The following is a 13445-nucleotide window of genomic DNA, read 5'->3' as shown; positions in this document are numbered from 1 at the left end:
TATGTCAGTGTATGCTTTGCCCTTCATACATTATGTTCTTTCTTTCACTTGATTGAACAGTTTTCCTCTGCATTCTCTAATTTACTAAGTTTTCATTTCCAATCTTTTCTTTTAAAAATATTCTCAACTTCCTGCTGAATTTTTCTTCTAGTTTGCTGACATTTTCTTCACCACTTCTGCTTTCCTCTTCCATTTTGCTAACTTTTCTCTCATCACTTTTTTTTTTTAAAAATCTAGAGTCCAATTGAGTTCATCTACTTGTTTATACCCTTCCAGGTCTTTGATAAATTTTCATCATAAAAACCTTAAAATAATTTGGCATTTTATTTATTTCAGTTCAATAGTTGAGTTACGTATGACCTTCTGGAGAAGTCTTCTTAGATCATTTGATTTTTCATGTTTTTTATGTTGTTGTGTGGTGTATGTCTGATAGTTTGATATGACTTCTGGATTTGTGGGTTCTTCATGCACAGCCTCCTTTTGGGGGCGTAAGCCCCAGAACCACTCAATGAGGAAGAAGCAAACCACAGTGACAGAAAAAACAACCAAGCACAGTAGATGCCTAAATACATGCGTGTCACCAACAAGGCATGAGGATGGCAGCTGTTGGGGTATGCACTATATAGTTAGAAACTATCCATGGGAGGAGTGGGAATAGTAAAGGAATGATGTAATGGAAGGAAGGAGATGGAGCTAGTGGAGAAACAGCAGCAAGCTTGATTAGACAAAGGCAGAAAGAAGACAGGAATGGAGAAGAGAGGAAGACAGAAGAGGAGAAAAGAGCAAGAGATTAGAAAAGAAAAAAGGGGGTTGGGGATTTAGCCCAGTGGTAGAGCACTTGCCTAGCAAGCGCAAGGCCCTGGGTTTGGTCCCCAGTTCTGAAAAAAAGAAAAAAAAAAAGAAAAGAAAAGAAAAGAAAAAGGTAAACATGAAAAGATTTCCCAATAATAAAGTAGGTCCAAGCCCAAGTTAGATGAATGTCAGAGGTGGAATCATAAATGGGAATGTAAGAGTTATAAAATGGTCAGGGGCTAGGGTGATCCCTCAGTGGTGAAGGGTGCTTGCAGCCCACAGTCACCTGTAATTCTAGTCCTGCGTGTCTAACTCTCTCTGTAGGCCACCATGGCTCCTACATCCACATGGTTCCTATAAACATACAGCGACAAACATGTACACATAATTAAAAAGCAAACCAGGTGGAGTGGTGCATGATGTTAATCTCAGTACTTGGGAGGCAGAGGCAGGCAATTTTCTGTGAGTTCTAGGCTAGCCTGGTCTACACAGTGAGTTCCAGTACAGCCAGAATACACGGCCTCCCTCCCCATTTAAGTAAAGGAGAAAGGAAAGTCGAATTATGGTAAAGTAAAAATACTACTAAATGTAGAGAGGGGAAAAGCAGTAAGCACAGTGGCAGAAAGAAAAAGAAAAACATGAAGAAAAAGAAAAAGGTTGTTGAAGAATAGAAAAAAACACAGGAACAAAATGAGATGAATGTATAAAGAATAATAGCAAAACCAAAACGTTTAAAAAATGCAACGGTCGGGGCTGGAGAGATGGCTCAGGGGTTAAGAGCACTGACTGCTCTTCCAAAGGTCCTGAGTTCAAATCCCAGCAACCACATGGTGGCTCACAACCATCTGTAATGAAATCTGATGCCCTCTTCTGGTTTGTCTGACGACAGTGATGGTGTACTCACATAAAATAAATTAAAAAAAATGCAATGATCAAATCCCTTTAAGCATATAGGAATAAAAAATAAGTTGAAGTGTCAGAGAATCTTCTTTCTGAGTATTGAGAATTGGGGACAGTAGTGATAAGGATGAAGGGCAGGGGAGGTCCCTTCAACTTGAATTTTAGTTTTTCCTTTGGTTTCTACCACTGCATTGAGTTTCTGTAGGACACAGGTCTGATGGCTGTCAAACTTGTTTTTACAGTAACAGTTTTTCTTTGAGTATGAGAAGTCTCTGCATGCTTAGTTTAGCATTCTGCAGCTGGGCAGAGTTTCTGCCCCCCACCACTGAGAACCTGGCGACTGTTAGTTGTTAGTTGAAGGCTATCTCCAAGCTGTGTTGGGAGTATGGAAAGCAGGCACAGTACTGTGGTGATGTAGGTTGAATACTTCTCAGACTTTGACGGCCTCAGCGGAAGGAATTTTGTTGAGCATACACGTATACCCCTGAAGATGAAGAACTCTCGGCTTTTACAGCAGGGAAAGCAGTCGCATAGGTGACTCTAGACTTTGATGCATTTGCTGCTTTAGGTTCAGAGCTGTCACACTTCAGAGTAACTCAGGTGATGAGGCTTGTGGCCATCGAAGCAGGGGCTGTCTTTCTGTCATGCTTCCTAGCCTGAGCCACCCTTCCTGTGGCTTTTGCCCTTCAGTCTGTCTGTTCTCCATAACTGTCTCTGGGCTTTCCTTCAACTAGGGACAGTGGCAGACTAAATTGAGGCTGCATAACTAGTAGATATTCCTGGGCTCCTGGATGGCTAGTTTTGCACAATGGGCTCTCTCAGCTCATTGCTGCCCTCTGAACCATGTGACTTGACAAAATGGAATTTCTTTCTATGGCTGACTGGAAGAGTTGTAGTATTGTCAACACTTGCAATGGTATTGAGACTCCTGATGATCATGAACTTGTCTTGAGACCAGGACGGATTTGGATTCTTCTGGTTTGCCTTTTGTAAGTGGCCTCTGTGGTCCATGTTCCTCCCTTCACGGAACTGCTGGGCTGAGGCTAATATTGGATTCCTTTTCTACATGGTGGTATCGCTTTGGTTTGGTCTTTTTTAGTATCCTTTGGATTCTTTTGTAAATGTCTGAAGCCTTTCCTTGATTGAATTCTCTTTGTGATAAAATCTATCTTTTTTTTTCCTTTTTCCTATTCTGGATCTCTCTCTTGCTAACACTCAGGAAAGTGGCCTCTAGTCTGCCCTTTGGCCCTGCAGTCTCTCTTGCTCACATATCTGCAGATCAGGAAAGCTGAGAAAGGATTAGAAGCCTGCCTGGCTGTAATGTTTAAGGCCTGTTTCTAGTGCTCTAATCTGCCAACTACATCCTTCACCCCTATAGCTTCCACAACTGTACCAAATAGCACCACCAGATGGGACATACATGAACCCCTAGAGCAACCTGAGTGTCACAACCTCTTTGGGGTTTTTCACAGGGGTCACCTGAGACCATTGGAAAACATTTACATTAAGATTTACAACAGTAACAAAATTAAAGTTAATAATTTTATGGTTGGGGTCACCGCAATATAAGGAACTGTATTACAGTGTCATATTATTAGGAAGGCGGAGAACCACTATTCTGGAGCATAACACCATAACAGGATATGTACAATAGGATCAATGGTCCATTATATGCATGTATGAAATGGTTAAAATGGAACCCAGCATACTGTACAACCAGCACGGGCTAAAAACAACAGCATCCAAAACCCAGAAATGTGTGGTGTTACAAAGGTTTCATAGGTGGCTCGTTTTGTTATGTAAGTTGTACCTCTACAAAGCTGTTAAAAAATTATGCCTGTGGTCTTCACTCCTATAGATTATGTAAGTTCAAGGCTCCTGAGAAGCTGCAGTTTGTCTACTTGTTCCAAGGCTGCAAGAGAACTTGTGGATTCAGAGAGCTCACCGGGATCATTCCCGTGACTCCTTAGCCCTGGTGATTGATGAGAACAATGGAGCAATACCAGCCTCTATTGTGATCCAGGCATTATGGAAGGGAAGGCAGTGTGTGCACAATGGTTACTGCTGCTCTCAACTGACCTTTCAGTCTCCCAGCTGTCCTGAAGATCGGGATAAAGTGACTTTAGACACTGTCCAATGCTGTATCTGCTCCTCCAGTGCACAGTTCTCTTGGAGTGAATCCTTTCATCTGAGCCATTTTAACCCACTATGGAGGTTCCTCTTGAGATGAATGTATACTTGGTTCAGCTGGCCAATCTTCATTTTTCAGACACTCTGTCTATAAATCTTCCCTGGCTATTCTTTTTCAGTCTTTATTTTAAAAATGTAGGGCCCTGCTGTGCCTTGGAGACATTTGGAGTCATGGCTGTGGAATCAGCTCTATGGCTTAAATTTTTTGGGCAAGCTCTAAAGTTTCTCTGAGATCGTCTTTTGGAAATCTGAAAAATAGAGACAACCACAACTGTCGCAAAGGATGACTGTGACGATGTCAGATTATGTTCGGAAAGGCTTGAGTACCACTGGCTGCCATATGTTCTTAAGGGTGGAGTGGGTTTGACCATGGCTTCTGAATCTGGGTTTGAACTCATGCTTTTCTTTTTAATTTGAAACCAATCAATTGGGTGTGAGTTTCCCTGTGCTTCTATTCCTGCATTCATAAAGTATTTTGATAGTTTTGATAGTATATGTTTAGGAGTTTAGGGAGTTCAGAAGAGAAAAATGACTAATATACAAAAAACTAAGGACAAGGCAGCTGTGGCGATTCTGTCTTTAGGCAATATCATATACTCTGACTCCCTGGAGCAGTGGATTGGTGTCTATGGATTAGACATGAGCAGTTCAGGGACACAATAGTAGTTACTCTGACTAGGTAGACCTGGTTGGCTTGGCTGGTAGATTGTCAGTGGTGGGTTGTAAATCTCTGTGTTTCTGCACAGTGCATGCATCTTTTCATATGCTCCGACACCGAGAGATAGCCTTTTTCTTGAACAGGTAAAGAGTTGCCTTTGGGTCAGACTTTTCTGCTGGAGTAGGCTCAGTAGACCCCAGGATTCTAAAATCTCTGTGCATGGCATTGTGGCATACGAGGAAAACTTGTCTTTCTGCACAGCAGGCTGCAAGCACTATGATATTGAAACAGCAAGCGTGTGCACAAGATGGTAGTAGGGAACTACTTTGTTCTGTGAGGCCAGAGATTTTCATTAGAAATTGGTTTGTAGCTTTAGGGTTCTTTAAAACACATGCAAATTAGGAGATCTGGATGATCAGTGGTTACCTCTTCTTTAATTTCAGTTGATTATGTACCCTGGAACCAACCAAGACGGGAGCTTCTTCGTCCTCCACACAAGTACCGGCCGGAGTCTGCCAAGTTTGAAAACAGAACCACACATCAGGATGACTATACCATGAAATGCCTTGTGACTACTGAGAGCTGTAAGCCTTCAGTCAAGGCAAAGATCTGCAACATCCCCTTGGAAGATCTGACTAACTACAAGATGAGTTATGTGCCCCACCCTGTGGAGAAGCGCTTCGTTAAAGAGGCAGAGAAATACATACCCTGTGATATCCCCTTTGAGAACCTGACCACCCACAAAGAGTCTTACAGAGGCCTCCTAGGGGAGCCCGCCAAGAGTTCAAAACCTCCAGGCAAGATACCTGTGCATGATGTACCTTTCTCGGACATCACCGAGATTCAGGAGAAATACCAAGCTTGGCCAACGCCCCAGATAGTTCCCAAAGCTCCCGTTGTGTATGTCCCTCCTGAGGAGAAGATGGATCTTCTGACAACTGTGCAGACCCATTATAAACACCGTAAGGGTAGCCCTGCTATAACTTGCCGACCTGTGCCTTCCATTAAGAAGAGCGGCCGCTTCCAAAGCTCTACCACTTCCAAGGATGACTTCAAGCAGTGGGCAGCTGTGAACACAAAACCAATCAGACCTGTTCCCCATCTGAACTTGCCTGTGGAGCCTTTGGACTGCCAGACCACCACTAAGATATGCTACGTGCCTCATCCACCTACCATTACTGAAAACTACAAGCCCGCCTGGGTTGGCCCTCGAAGAAACATCCCTGTAGAGGGTCAGACTACTTATTCCATTAGCTTTACTCCCAAGGATTTGGGCAGGTGTCCAGCATCATACATAAACCCCCCAGGCTATATCTTTGAGGAAGTGGATAGTACGGGGCACAAGATCTATAGGTCAATTTCTCAGACAGCTTCTAGGCAGAACAGCTCTCTTTCTATACATGATGTGGAAAAGCCTGGTCAGAAAGAACTACAAGTGTCATCCTGACTGTGAAAAAAATTAAAAACCTGCAAATACCAGAAAACTAAAAATTATCCATTGAAGAAGAATTTCCCAAAATGAAAAAATATTAAAATACCTACCTCAGAATGAAAAACAAAACCATCACTAATTCCAGGATATTTGAAATAACACAAGGATCACTTGAATAAAGAAAAATGACATGTACTCATGGCTGATTAACCCCCTGTAGCCCTCTATTTTATCTCTCTAACTCCCTCGGGTTCCTTTTGTTCATGGAATCAAGGATGATCTCAGTGACATTTCTGGGATCTTGATCTAATTAAATTATTGCATGAATTGATATTAACCTTTACCAGGTTTGAAGTGCCAAAGAATAAACTTTATTTCGGGGCATTGAATCTTCAGGTTGGTTTGTTTACTCTGGTGTGCTTTCTATACAGAGAGTAGTCTACTGGGGGCTTTGGCGAGATTCTGCATAGACACCTTATTCCACCCCAGCAGGGAAAGGGGTTCCAGGCTAAGTCTGGGGCTGTGTTTGGCTTTTCTGTATCTAGATCTCCTTCATAGGACATCTGTCTACTTCTTTCCTGCATGACATACTGGCCAGGAGAATGATGTCTGATTGGGTGTAGTTCTTGTCAGTCATGGGCAAAGAAAGGAGGAGGTCCTGTGGGGACTCTATGGTTATGTGGACCTGCCAGACATTTGCCTTCTTTTCGGTTCTTTTTTTTTTTTTTTTTTCGGAGCTGGGGACTGAACCCAGGGCCTTGCGCTTCCTAGGCAAGCGCTCTACCACTGAGCTAAATCCCCAACCCCCGACATTTGCCTTCTCTCATACAAGTGTAGTCTCTGGCTCCAGGGAGAAGAGGGGCAGAAAAAGGGACCCTTGTCAACCAGGAAGGTGAGACCTGGCTTCAGAGCTGTGAGCAGAAACTGTAGGATCTTCTTAAAGGCTAAGAGCCTAGAATGGATTGACTCAGATTCCTGGGAACACTAAGCCTTCTTATTTTAAAATAATGGTTATGACCAGATCTGTGATAAAGCCAGACATGGCAATGCACCAAGCTCTGCCTTGGAGATTTCTTGGGCCAAAGGTGTTTTTTTTTTTTTTTTTTTTAATTTTATTATTATTTTTTAACCAACTTTTGATTTTTTTTTTTTTTTTTTTTTTGCAATCAGCAAGAGGGTTTATTGTCCAGATACACAGGTACCTGCAGGCATCTCAGTCAGCTCGGGAGGACTGGCGTGCCCAGCAGAACCAGGGACGGGTTTTCATAGGGTTCTGGGGAGCAGAAGCAGGCATACAGAAGCAGATGCATGGTTACAGGGACTTGATTGGTGGATTCAAATGAGGCACGGATGCATGATTATACCCAATTGGCTAATTCAAACATATTCAAATGAGGTTAAAACACAGCAAAAGAGTACGTGCAGGCTGGGGCATCCGGAATGTCAGGGGCTAGGGGCTTATCCCTTCCTGCCAGATGGCCTATGAGTCAGTTCCGATACCTCGGGCTGGTTCTGCATTCCTTCTTATCTTTGTGGTCTGTCAGTTTTTTTTTTTTTTTTCTTTTTTTTTTCGGAGCTGGGGACCGAACCCAGGGCCTTGCGCTTCCTAGGTAAGCGCTCTACCACTGAGCTAAATCCCCACCCCATGGTCTGTCAGTTTTAAGGCGGGGCAGGCCCCACGGGGCCTGGGTGTGCCTGGGCTCGCCCGGGCCTGTTTCAGCTCTGAGCCTGTGAATTTTAAAACTTATTTTTTACTTTTATAGTTGTGGACCTTAAGCTCGTATAGTTTTCCTTTCAGGGGGGTGGTCTTTCATTCCCCCATTTTCTTTTAACATTGAGTGAAATCTTTTATTCAACTTGGTTAAGGAATCTCTGTTTCCTGTTGTCTCAACCTTTGGTATTGCTGGATTAATACAAGAGTCTGGATAACAGAGAGCGTGTCTTTCATAAACTGTACCAACCTATTTAAGATGCAGGGGCCAAAAAGGAGGAGTAGGAGAAGAATAATTAGGGGTCCCATCAAGGTGGACAGCAGGGTAGCAAACCAAGGGGATCAGTTAAACCACCCCTCGAACCACCCTTGTTGGGATCAAAGAGCTTTTGTCTCTGGGCTAAGCATTCTCAGAGCTTAGCCATATTATCTCTTACTATTCCTGTCTGATCTGCATAGAAACAACATTCTTCTTTTAAGGCAGCACGCAGTCCTCCCTCTTTAAGGACTATCAGGTCTAATCTTTTCTAGGTATTCTTGGAGGTCAGCTAAAAAGTCTTTCACTCTTTTAATATCTGAGTCAATGGCAGTTCTGAATTCTCTATAAGCCTAGATAGCCTTAAGTAATTCTCACCTCTTAAGATAGCCCTAAGTAATTCTCAACTACTTTTTTTTTTTTTGTCTTACTAAGTCTTTAGCATCAGGATTCTGATCTGGACACTATCTAAACCTACACACCAAGGTCATGACTAGCTTAGAACTTTTAAACTTATGATCCCTGAGGCACAGTCCCAAGAAGTGTTAGAAATACTAACGCACATAATGCCTTCATAGTAAGGGGATGTTACATCATTTGCAATAGAAATCAAGCCTATCCCCACACCTATCCCGATGGAACCCAGGGCAAACATGAAATTCTTGTTTCTAAAGCACACTCCTCAAGTGAGCATTATAGCAACCTCCCAGTCATGTCTCTGATGTATCCACTTATCTGATATGCAAGTCTAGGGAGCTTTTTGAAGATCTGAGTGTCCCTCTAGGTCCCAGCTCTCAGCCCCAACAGCTAGTACGTGGTTGGTGAGGGTTGAGAATTGACAGCTGTCAGGGTGGTCAGCAGCACCAGGTACGGTCCTTTCCAATGAGGCTTGAGTGTCTGGGTTCGGTGCCATCGTATGTAGCCGAGTCTCTGATCTGGAACTGATGAGATGTCTCGGGGGTCCCCGGGGCATAGGCTGCTGCCCGCTGTGACCAGACTTCTTTCTGTATCACCTGTAGGTCTTTTAGCCTGGCATACAAATCATTATTACTATGACACGTTGGTTCAATAACATCATCTAATACAGTCAGAGGAGCTGAGGCCCCATAAAAGATCTCAAAGGGGATAAGGCTGAATCTGGAAGGGGTATTTCTTGCTCTGAAGAGAGCAAGAGGGAAGGAGTGCCACCCAGTCTGCGCCAGTCTCCATGGTCAATTTGGTCAGGGTCTCTCTTAGAGTTTTATTTATTTACTCTGCCTGTCCTGAACTTTGAGGTCTGTAGATACAATGTAATTTCCAATTGACCTCTAAATACTTGGCCACACCCTGGCTTACCTTGGCAACAAAAGTAGGGCCGTTGTCTGACCTGATTACCTTGGGCACTCCAGACCTGGGGAAGATTTCTTCCAGTATCTTTTTGATGACTACCGAGGCCGTCTCTTGCTTGGTGAGGAAAGCTTCTATCTATTCAGTTGCTGGCTTCATTAGGGCATCCAAGAGATGGCAAAGACATCTGCGGCGCTTATGTGCTGGGGGATTGGGGTTCAGTCATTCCAGATGACATTGTGTTGTCCACCATGGCAGCACTCACTTATCTCTGACCTTCATGAAGAGAACTGTTCCTGTCTGTAGACAAGGTAGCCTCGGCTTTCAGCAGGGGTCAATCAGCCAGTCACAGAGGTCTTTCCTCTACCCATGGGCTTCTGTCAGTGCTTGACACTCATGTTGTGGTGGCTCCAGGTCAGGATTGGGCAGCAAGGTGACTAGATTGTCCCCAACTGGTGGAGAGTCTAGTCCATGTCAGCTGACCAGTGGTCCTGAAAGATAAAAGTTTTAAAGTTGCCCCCCTAGACACAAAGTTTAGAGCAGAAAAAAAAAAAAAAAAGAAAACAGGTTAGGCCCCAGAATTGTATGTTCCAAGAAGCCTCTCCTAGGGCTATAGAATGGATAATTACATTGGCCAGCTCAACAGCTTTCTCCCAGAAACTAGCTGACCATAAATCTTAGAGAACAATTTTGAGAAGCAGGAAACAACTTCTCCTAGGAACTAGCGGACCATGAAGTTAAACAATCTGAGAAGTAAGAGACAGCTTCTCCTAGGAAACAATCTTGGGGGACAGAGAGTTCTTCCTTGTGATTTTTCACTGTTATTCTATGACGCCATCCCTGCCCCCTCGGGTTGTGGTTTCTCCCTTTAAATACCTCTTCTCCCAGCCTCTCAGGGTCGAACTCCACTGCCCCTGTGTGGGATACGAGTTTCGACCCCAGTGCACTGGTTGCTATGGATAAACCTCATGTAATTACAACAAGGACGGTCTTGTGTGAGTTCTTAGGGGGTTGCGTCATCCTGAGACTTGAGTGAGGGTCTCCCCACTCCTGGGGTCTTTCAGTCCCATCTTTTGGGACGTTCTATTCAAAGGCAAAACATCAGCCACTCTATCACAGTTTAAGTCCTGGATTGGGTGATAATTGTTAGTGCCTGGCTGGCAGGAGTGATGTGTTCCAGGCAGAACAGCACTAAGCCACACATCTCCCAGCATCAGGTACTGGTGTACTGAGACAGGTCTTAAGTTCCACATACACAGGCTGTAGACATGGCCTCACCCAGCCATTTCAGCCCATGAAAGCCATTTTGGAGAGCAAATTTCTCATGAGCAAGGGATAGGGGCAGTCAGGGACGACCATGAACTAGTGGGTTACCCGGCCCATGCCAAGGTCCACTGTTCTTTGGGCAGTCCATAAGTATTGTTTGTTGCCAGTAGCCACCTGTACCCAATGTCTTTGGATACTGACCCACTGGGGCATAGGAGCACAGAGCGTTGGGTCCCTGTATCCACAAAACAACTGGGCGGGCTTCCCTTCTAGCTCTGTGCATAGCCAGCACTCTAGGACCGAGAGGCTCTCCAGTGGCCCCTCTTGTTCTTTCTGGGGCAGTCCCTGACCCAGTGTCGTTTTTCTTTGCATTAGGCACACTGATCTTTAGCCAGGAATTCTCTTCTGTTGCTGTCTTCCTAGGTTCCCTAACTACTGTGGCCAGTATATGTTCCTCTCTTGTCTTTTATCTCTCTTTATCTCTCTAGCTTCCTCTTCTTTGTCTTCTTTCTCTTAGTCTCTCTGTTCATATCTTTTGTATCTTCCTCTACAGCTATTAGATACTGTCCACTTTTGTGTACACTTCTACCTTACTTTCTCTGTAACTTTACTAACTCTCAGCAACTTAGCTTAACCCTTCAAATTTCTGTAACTTTCTCTTCATATCCTTTCCTTATCTTAGCCAAATTGGTGGGGCATTTTCCAGCCCCTCGGAGACCCACCCTTGGAGCCTGGGGGCAGACCCGGAACACTCCCTAGCTTCAGGGGTATTGAAGTCAACAGTCAGGAGTGACGGCCTTCCATCCATGTCTGGAACATTCTTTCTGGCCTCTAGTAGGATTCTGTCTTTCCTCAGTGGTAAAGAAGACCTGTAACAGTTACTAACAAGCATCTCAAGTGGGATGGTGAGAAAACAAGAAGGGAATCTAGAGAATAGAGGTCCACTGAAGAGGACAAATAGCATTTATTCACACAGCTAAACCAGGAGGCCTTTTTTTGGACAAAAAGGCCATTGTAAAAATAAGCACAAGCTTTGTCTATGAAACAGAAAGGCGAGCAGAGGGGCAGCCTATCTGTTACCGGCTGTCTCTCTGGACTTAGATTTTCCCTCAAGGAGTATCTCTCTTCAGTGTCAGCTTGGTGGCTTTGCCTCTCAAGAGAACCAGCCTCCAAATGACACTAGGCTTCTAGTAACAACTAATAACAAAAGGATGGAGAGATGGTTAGGACCTGGGTGCTAGATGCCAAGTGGCTGACAAAAGAATTGTAATGGGTTCACCTGGGACTTTCAGGACCTCAGTAGCAGCCCTTTACCAAACTGTCTCACTGGGTTAAAGGCCCATGGAAAAGAAGACATTAATCCTGACCTTGGCCACAGCCAAAGCCTGAATTCTAAATTTTGACTGGCAAAACAAAGTTCTTCACAGTTTGTTGTAGATTCTTTTTGAAACTATTTTAGGGGCTTTTCTGCCCCCCCCAACCTGGGGCATCTCTCCTTGGGGAGGAGGCTCAAGAGAGAAAGATAAAACTCCTGGCAGCAAACAATTTCTCTCAAGTAATTTATTTTTAACTTTTAACTTAAGCACCAAGAGGACCAAGTAAAACTCTTTGACGAACAAAGCAAACAGTTTCATGATTTCCAAAATTTCAAACACAGTCATCAGTCCATGATTTCAAACACAGTCGTCAGTCCAAATTCAAAAACGAAACAAAAGCCAAAAAGACACCCGACAATACCACAAAAAAAACAAATCAGACAATGAAGACCAAGACAAAGCATCCTCTAACCAATTTCCACAGATGTCCGGCACCTCCAGCACCTGGCCCAAACTGCAGCCCAACCCCAGCTGCTTCTGGGATATCAAACACAGAAACAGAATACAGACAACAGACACTAACACGTCCAAGCACATACTTAACAACACGTCCACGCCTATACTTAAATAGGCAGCCGAACTCGACCTTTGACGGAGTGGGATTCCTCGTCCACTCCCGCCTAGGTAAAAGGAGCACTCCGTCTCCTTTGTCCAGAGTGAGATTCCAGACCGGTACCAACACACACATATGCACACATGGCAGAACCAAAACAGAGATAGACACAGACTGACCAATGCGGTGCCGCTCACACAGAAACACTCAGACAAACATTTTAAAAGTGCCGTTCACCAGCCAGCCTGCTCCAAAAGTGGGCCATTTGGATGTGCAGAGGGTCTGCCATTTTCCTTTCTTGACCTCGACCAACTGATCATGTGCTCGGTCGCAGACGTCCTTCCAATGGTCAAGAGTGAGACTTAGGGGCGTTGTAGAGACTGCCCCATGTTAGTTTCAAAGAAAAGTAAGACACAAATAAGACAAACAATTCCAACAGTCAAACAAGTAACAGACAGACGCGCCGTGTGGCTTCAGGGCCAAACTGAAAACAGAAGTTCAGACGGAGGCGCCGAGGGTCCGGATCCTTCCAAAGACAAGAAGTCAGATGGAGACACAGTGGATCCGGCTCTCTCCTCTCTCCTCTAACCCAAAACCACGTATCCTTCCGATACGGGCTGAGTCCCGAAAAAAAACTGCGCTCCAAACACCCTTGGAACGTCTTCCAGGGCTGCAGGGGAGAAGTCCAAGTTTGTCAGCTCCTTCTCTGGCCCGCCCAGATGTGAGGGCCCGGATCCTCTCCAAAAATGGACGGAGGCACCGTGGATCCGGATCTCGCCTCACAACAACCCAGACTTGAGGGCCCGGATCCTCTCCGAAAGCAAAGAGTCAGACGGAGGAGCCATGGATCTGGATCTCGCCTCAAAACATCCCAGATCTGAGTCAACTGGCTGAGCGCTTACAGGACAAGACAGGACAAGGCAGGACAAGACAAGACCCAACAAGACAGACGCCAGCCGGCTTACCTCCCGGTGGGTGGTCGATG

At 44.7% G+C, this 13445-nt stretch overlaps 1 protein-coding gene across 1 annotated transcript in view; it reads left to right on the top strand.

The window, feature by feature from the left end:
• Positions 1–6361, top strand: part of Saxo1 (stabilizer of axonemal microtubules 1) — a 156350-nt gene extending 149989 nt beyond the window's left edge. Inside the window, exon 4 of the mRNA XM_006238373.5 lies at positions 4984–6361. Within this exon, the coding sequence (XP_006238435.1) occupies positions 4984–5987 (1004 nt within the window). The 3' untranslated portion in view covers positions 5988–6361. The remainder of the gene's footprint in view (positions 1–4983) is intronic.
• The last annotated feature ends 7084 nt before the right edge of the window (positions 6362–13445 follow it).

This window comes from Rattus norvegicus, chromosome 5 (genome assembly GCF_036323735.1).
Source record: "Rattus norvegicus strain BN/NHsdMcwi chromosome 5, GRCr8, whole genome shotgun sequence".
NCBI lineage: Eukaryota > Metazoa > Chordata > Mammalia > Rodentia > Muridae > Rattus > Rattus norvegicus.
This window is presented reverse-complemented; position numbering and strand designations above follow the sequence as displayed.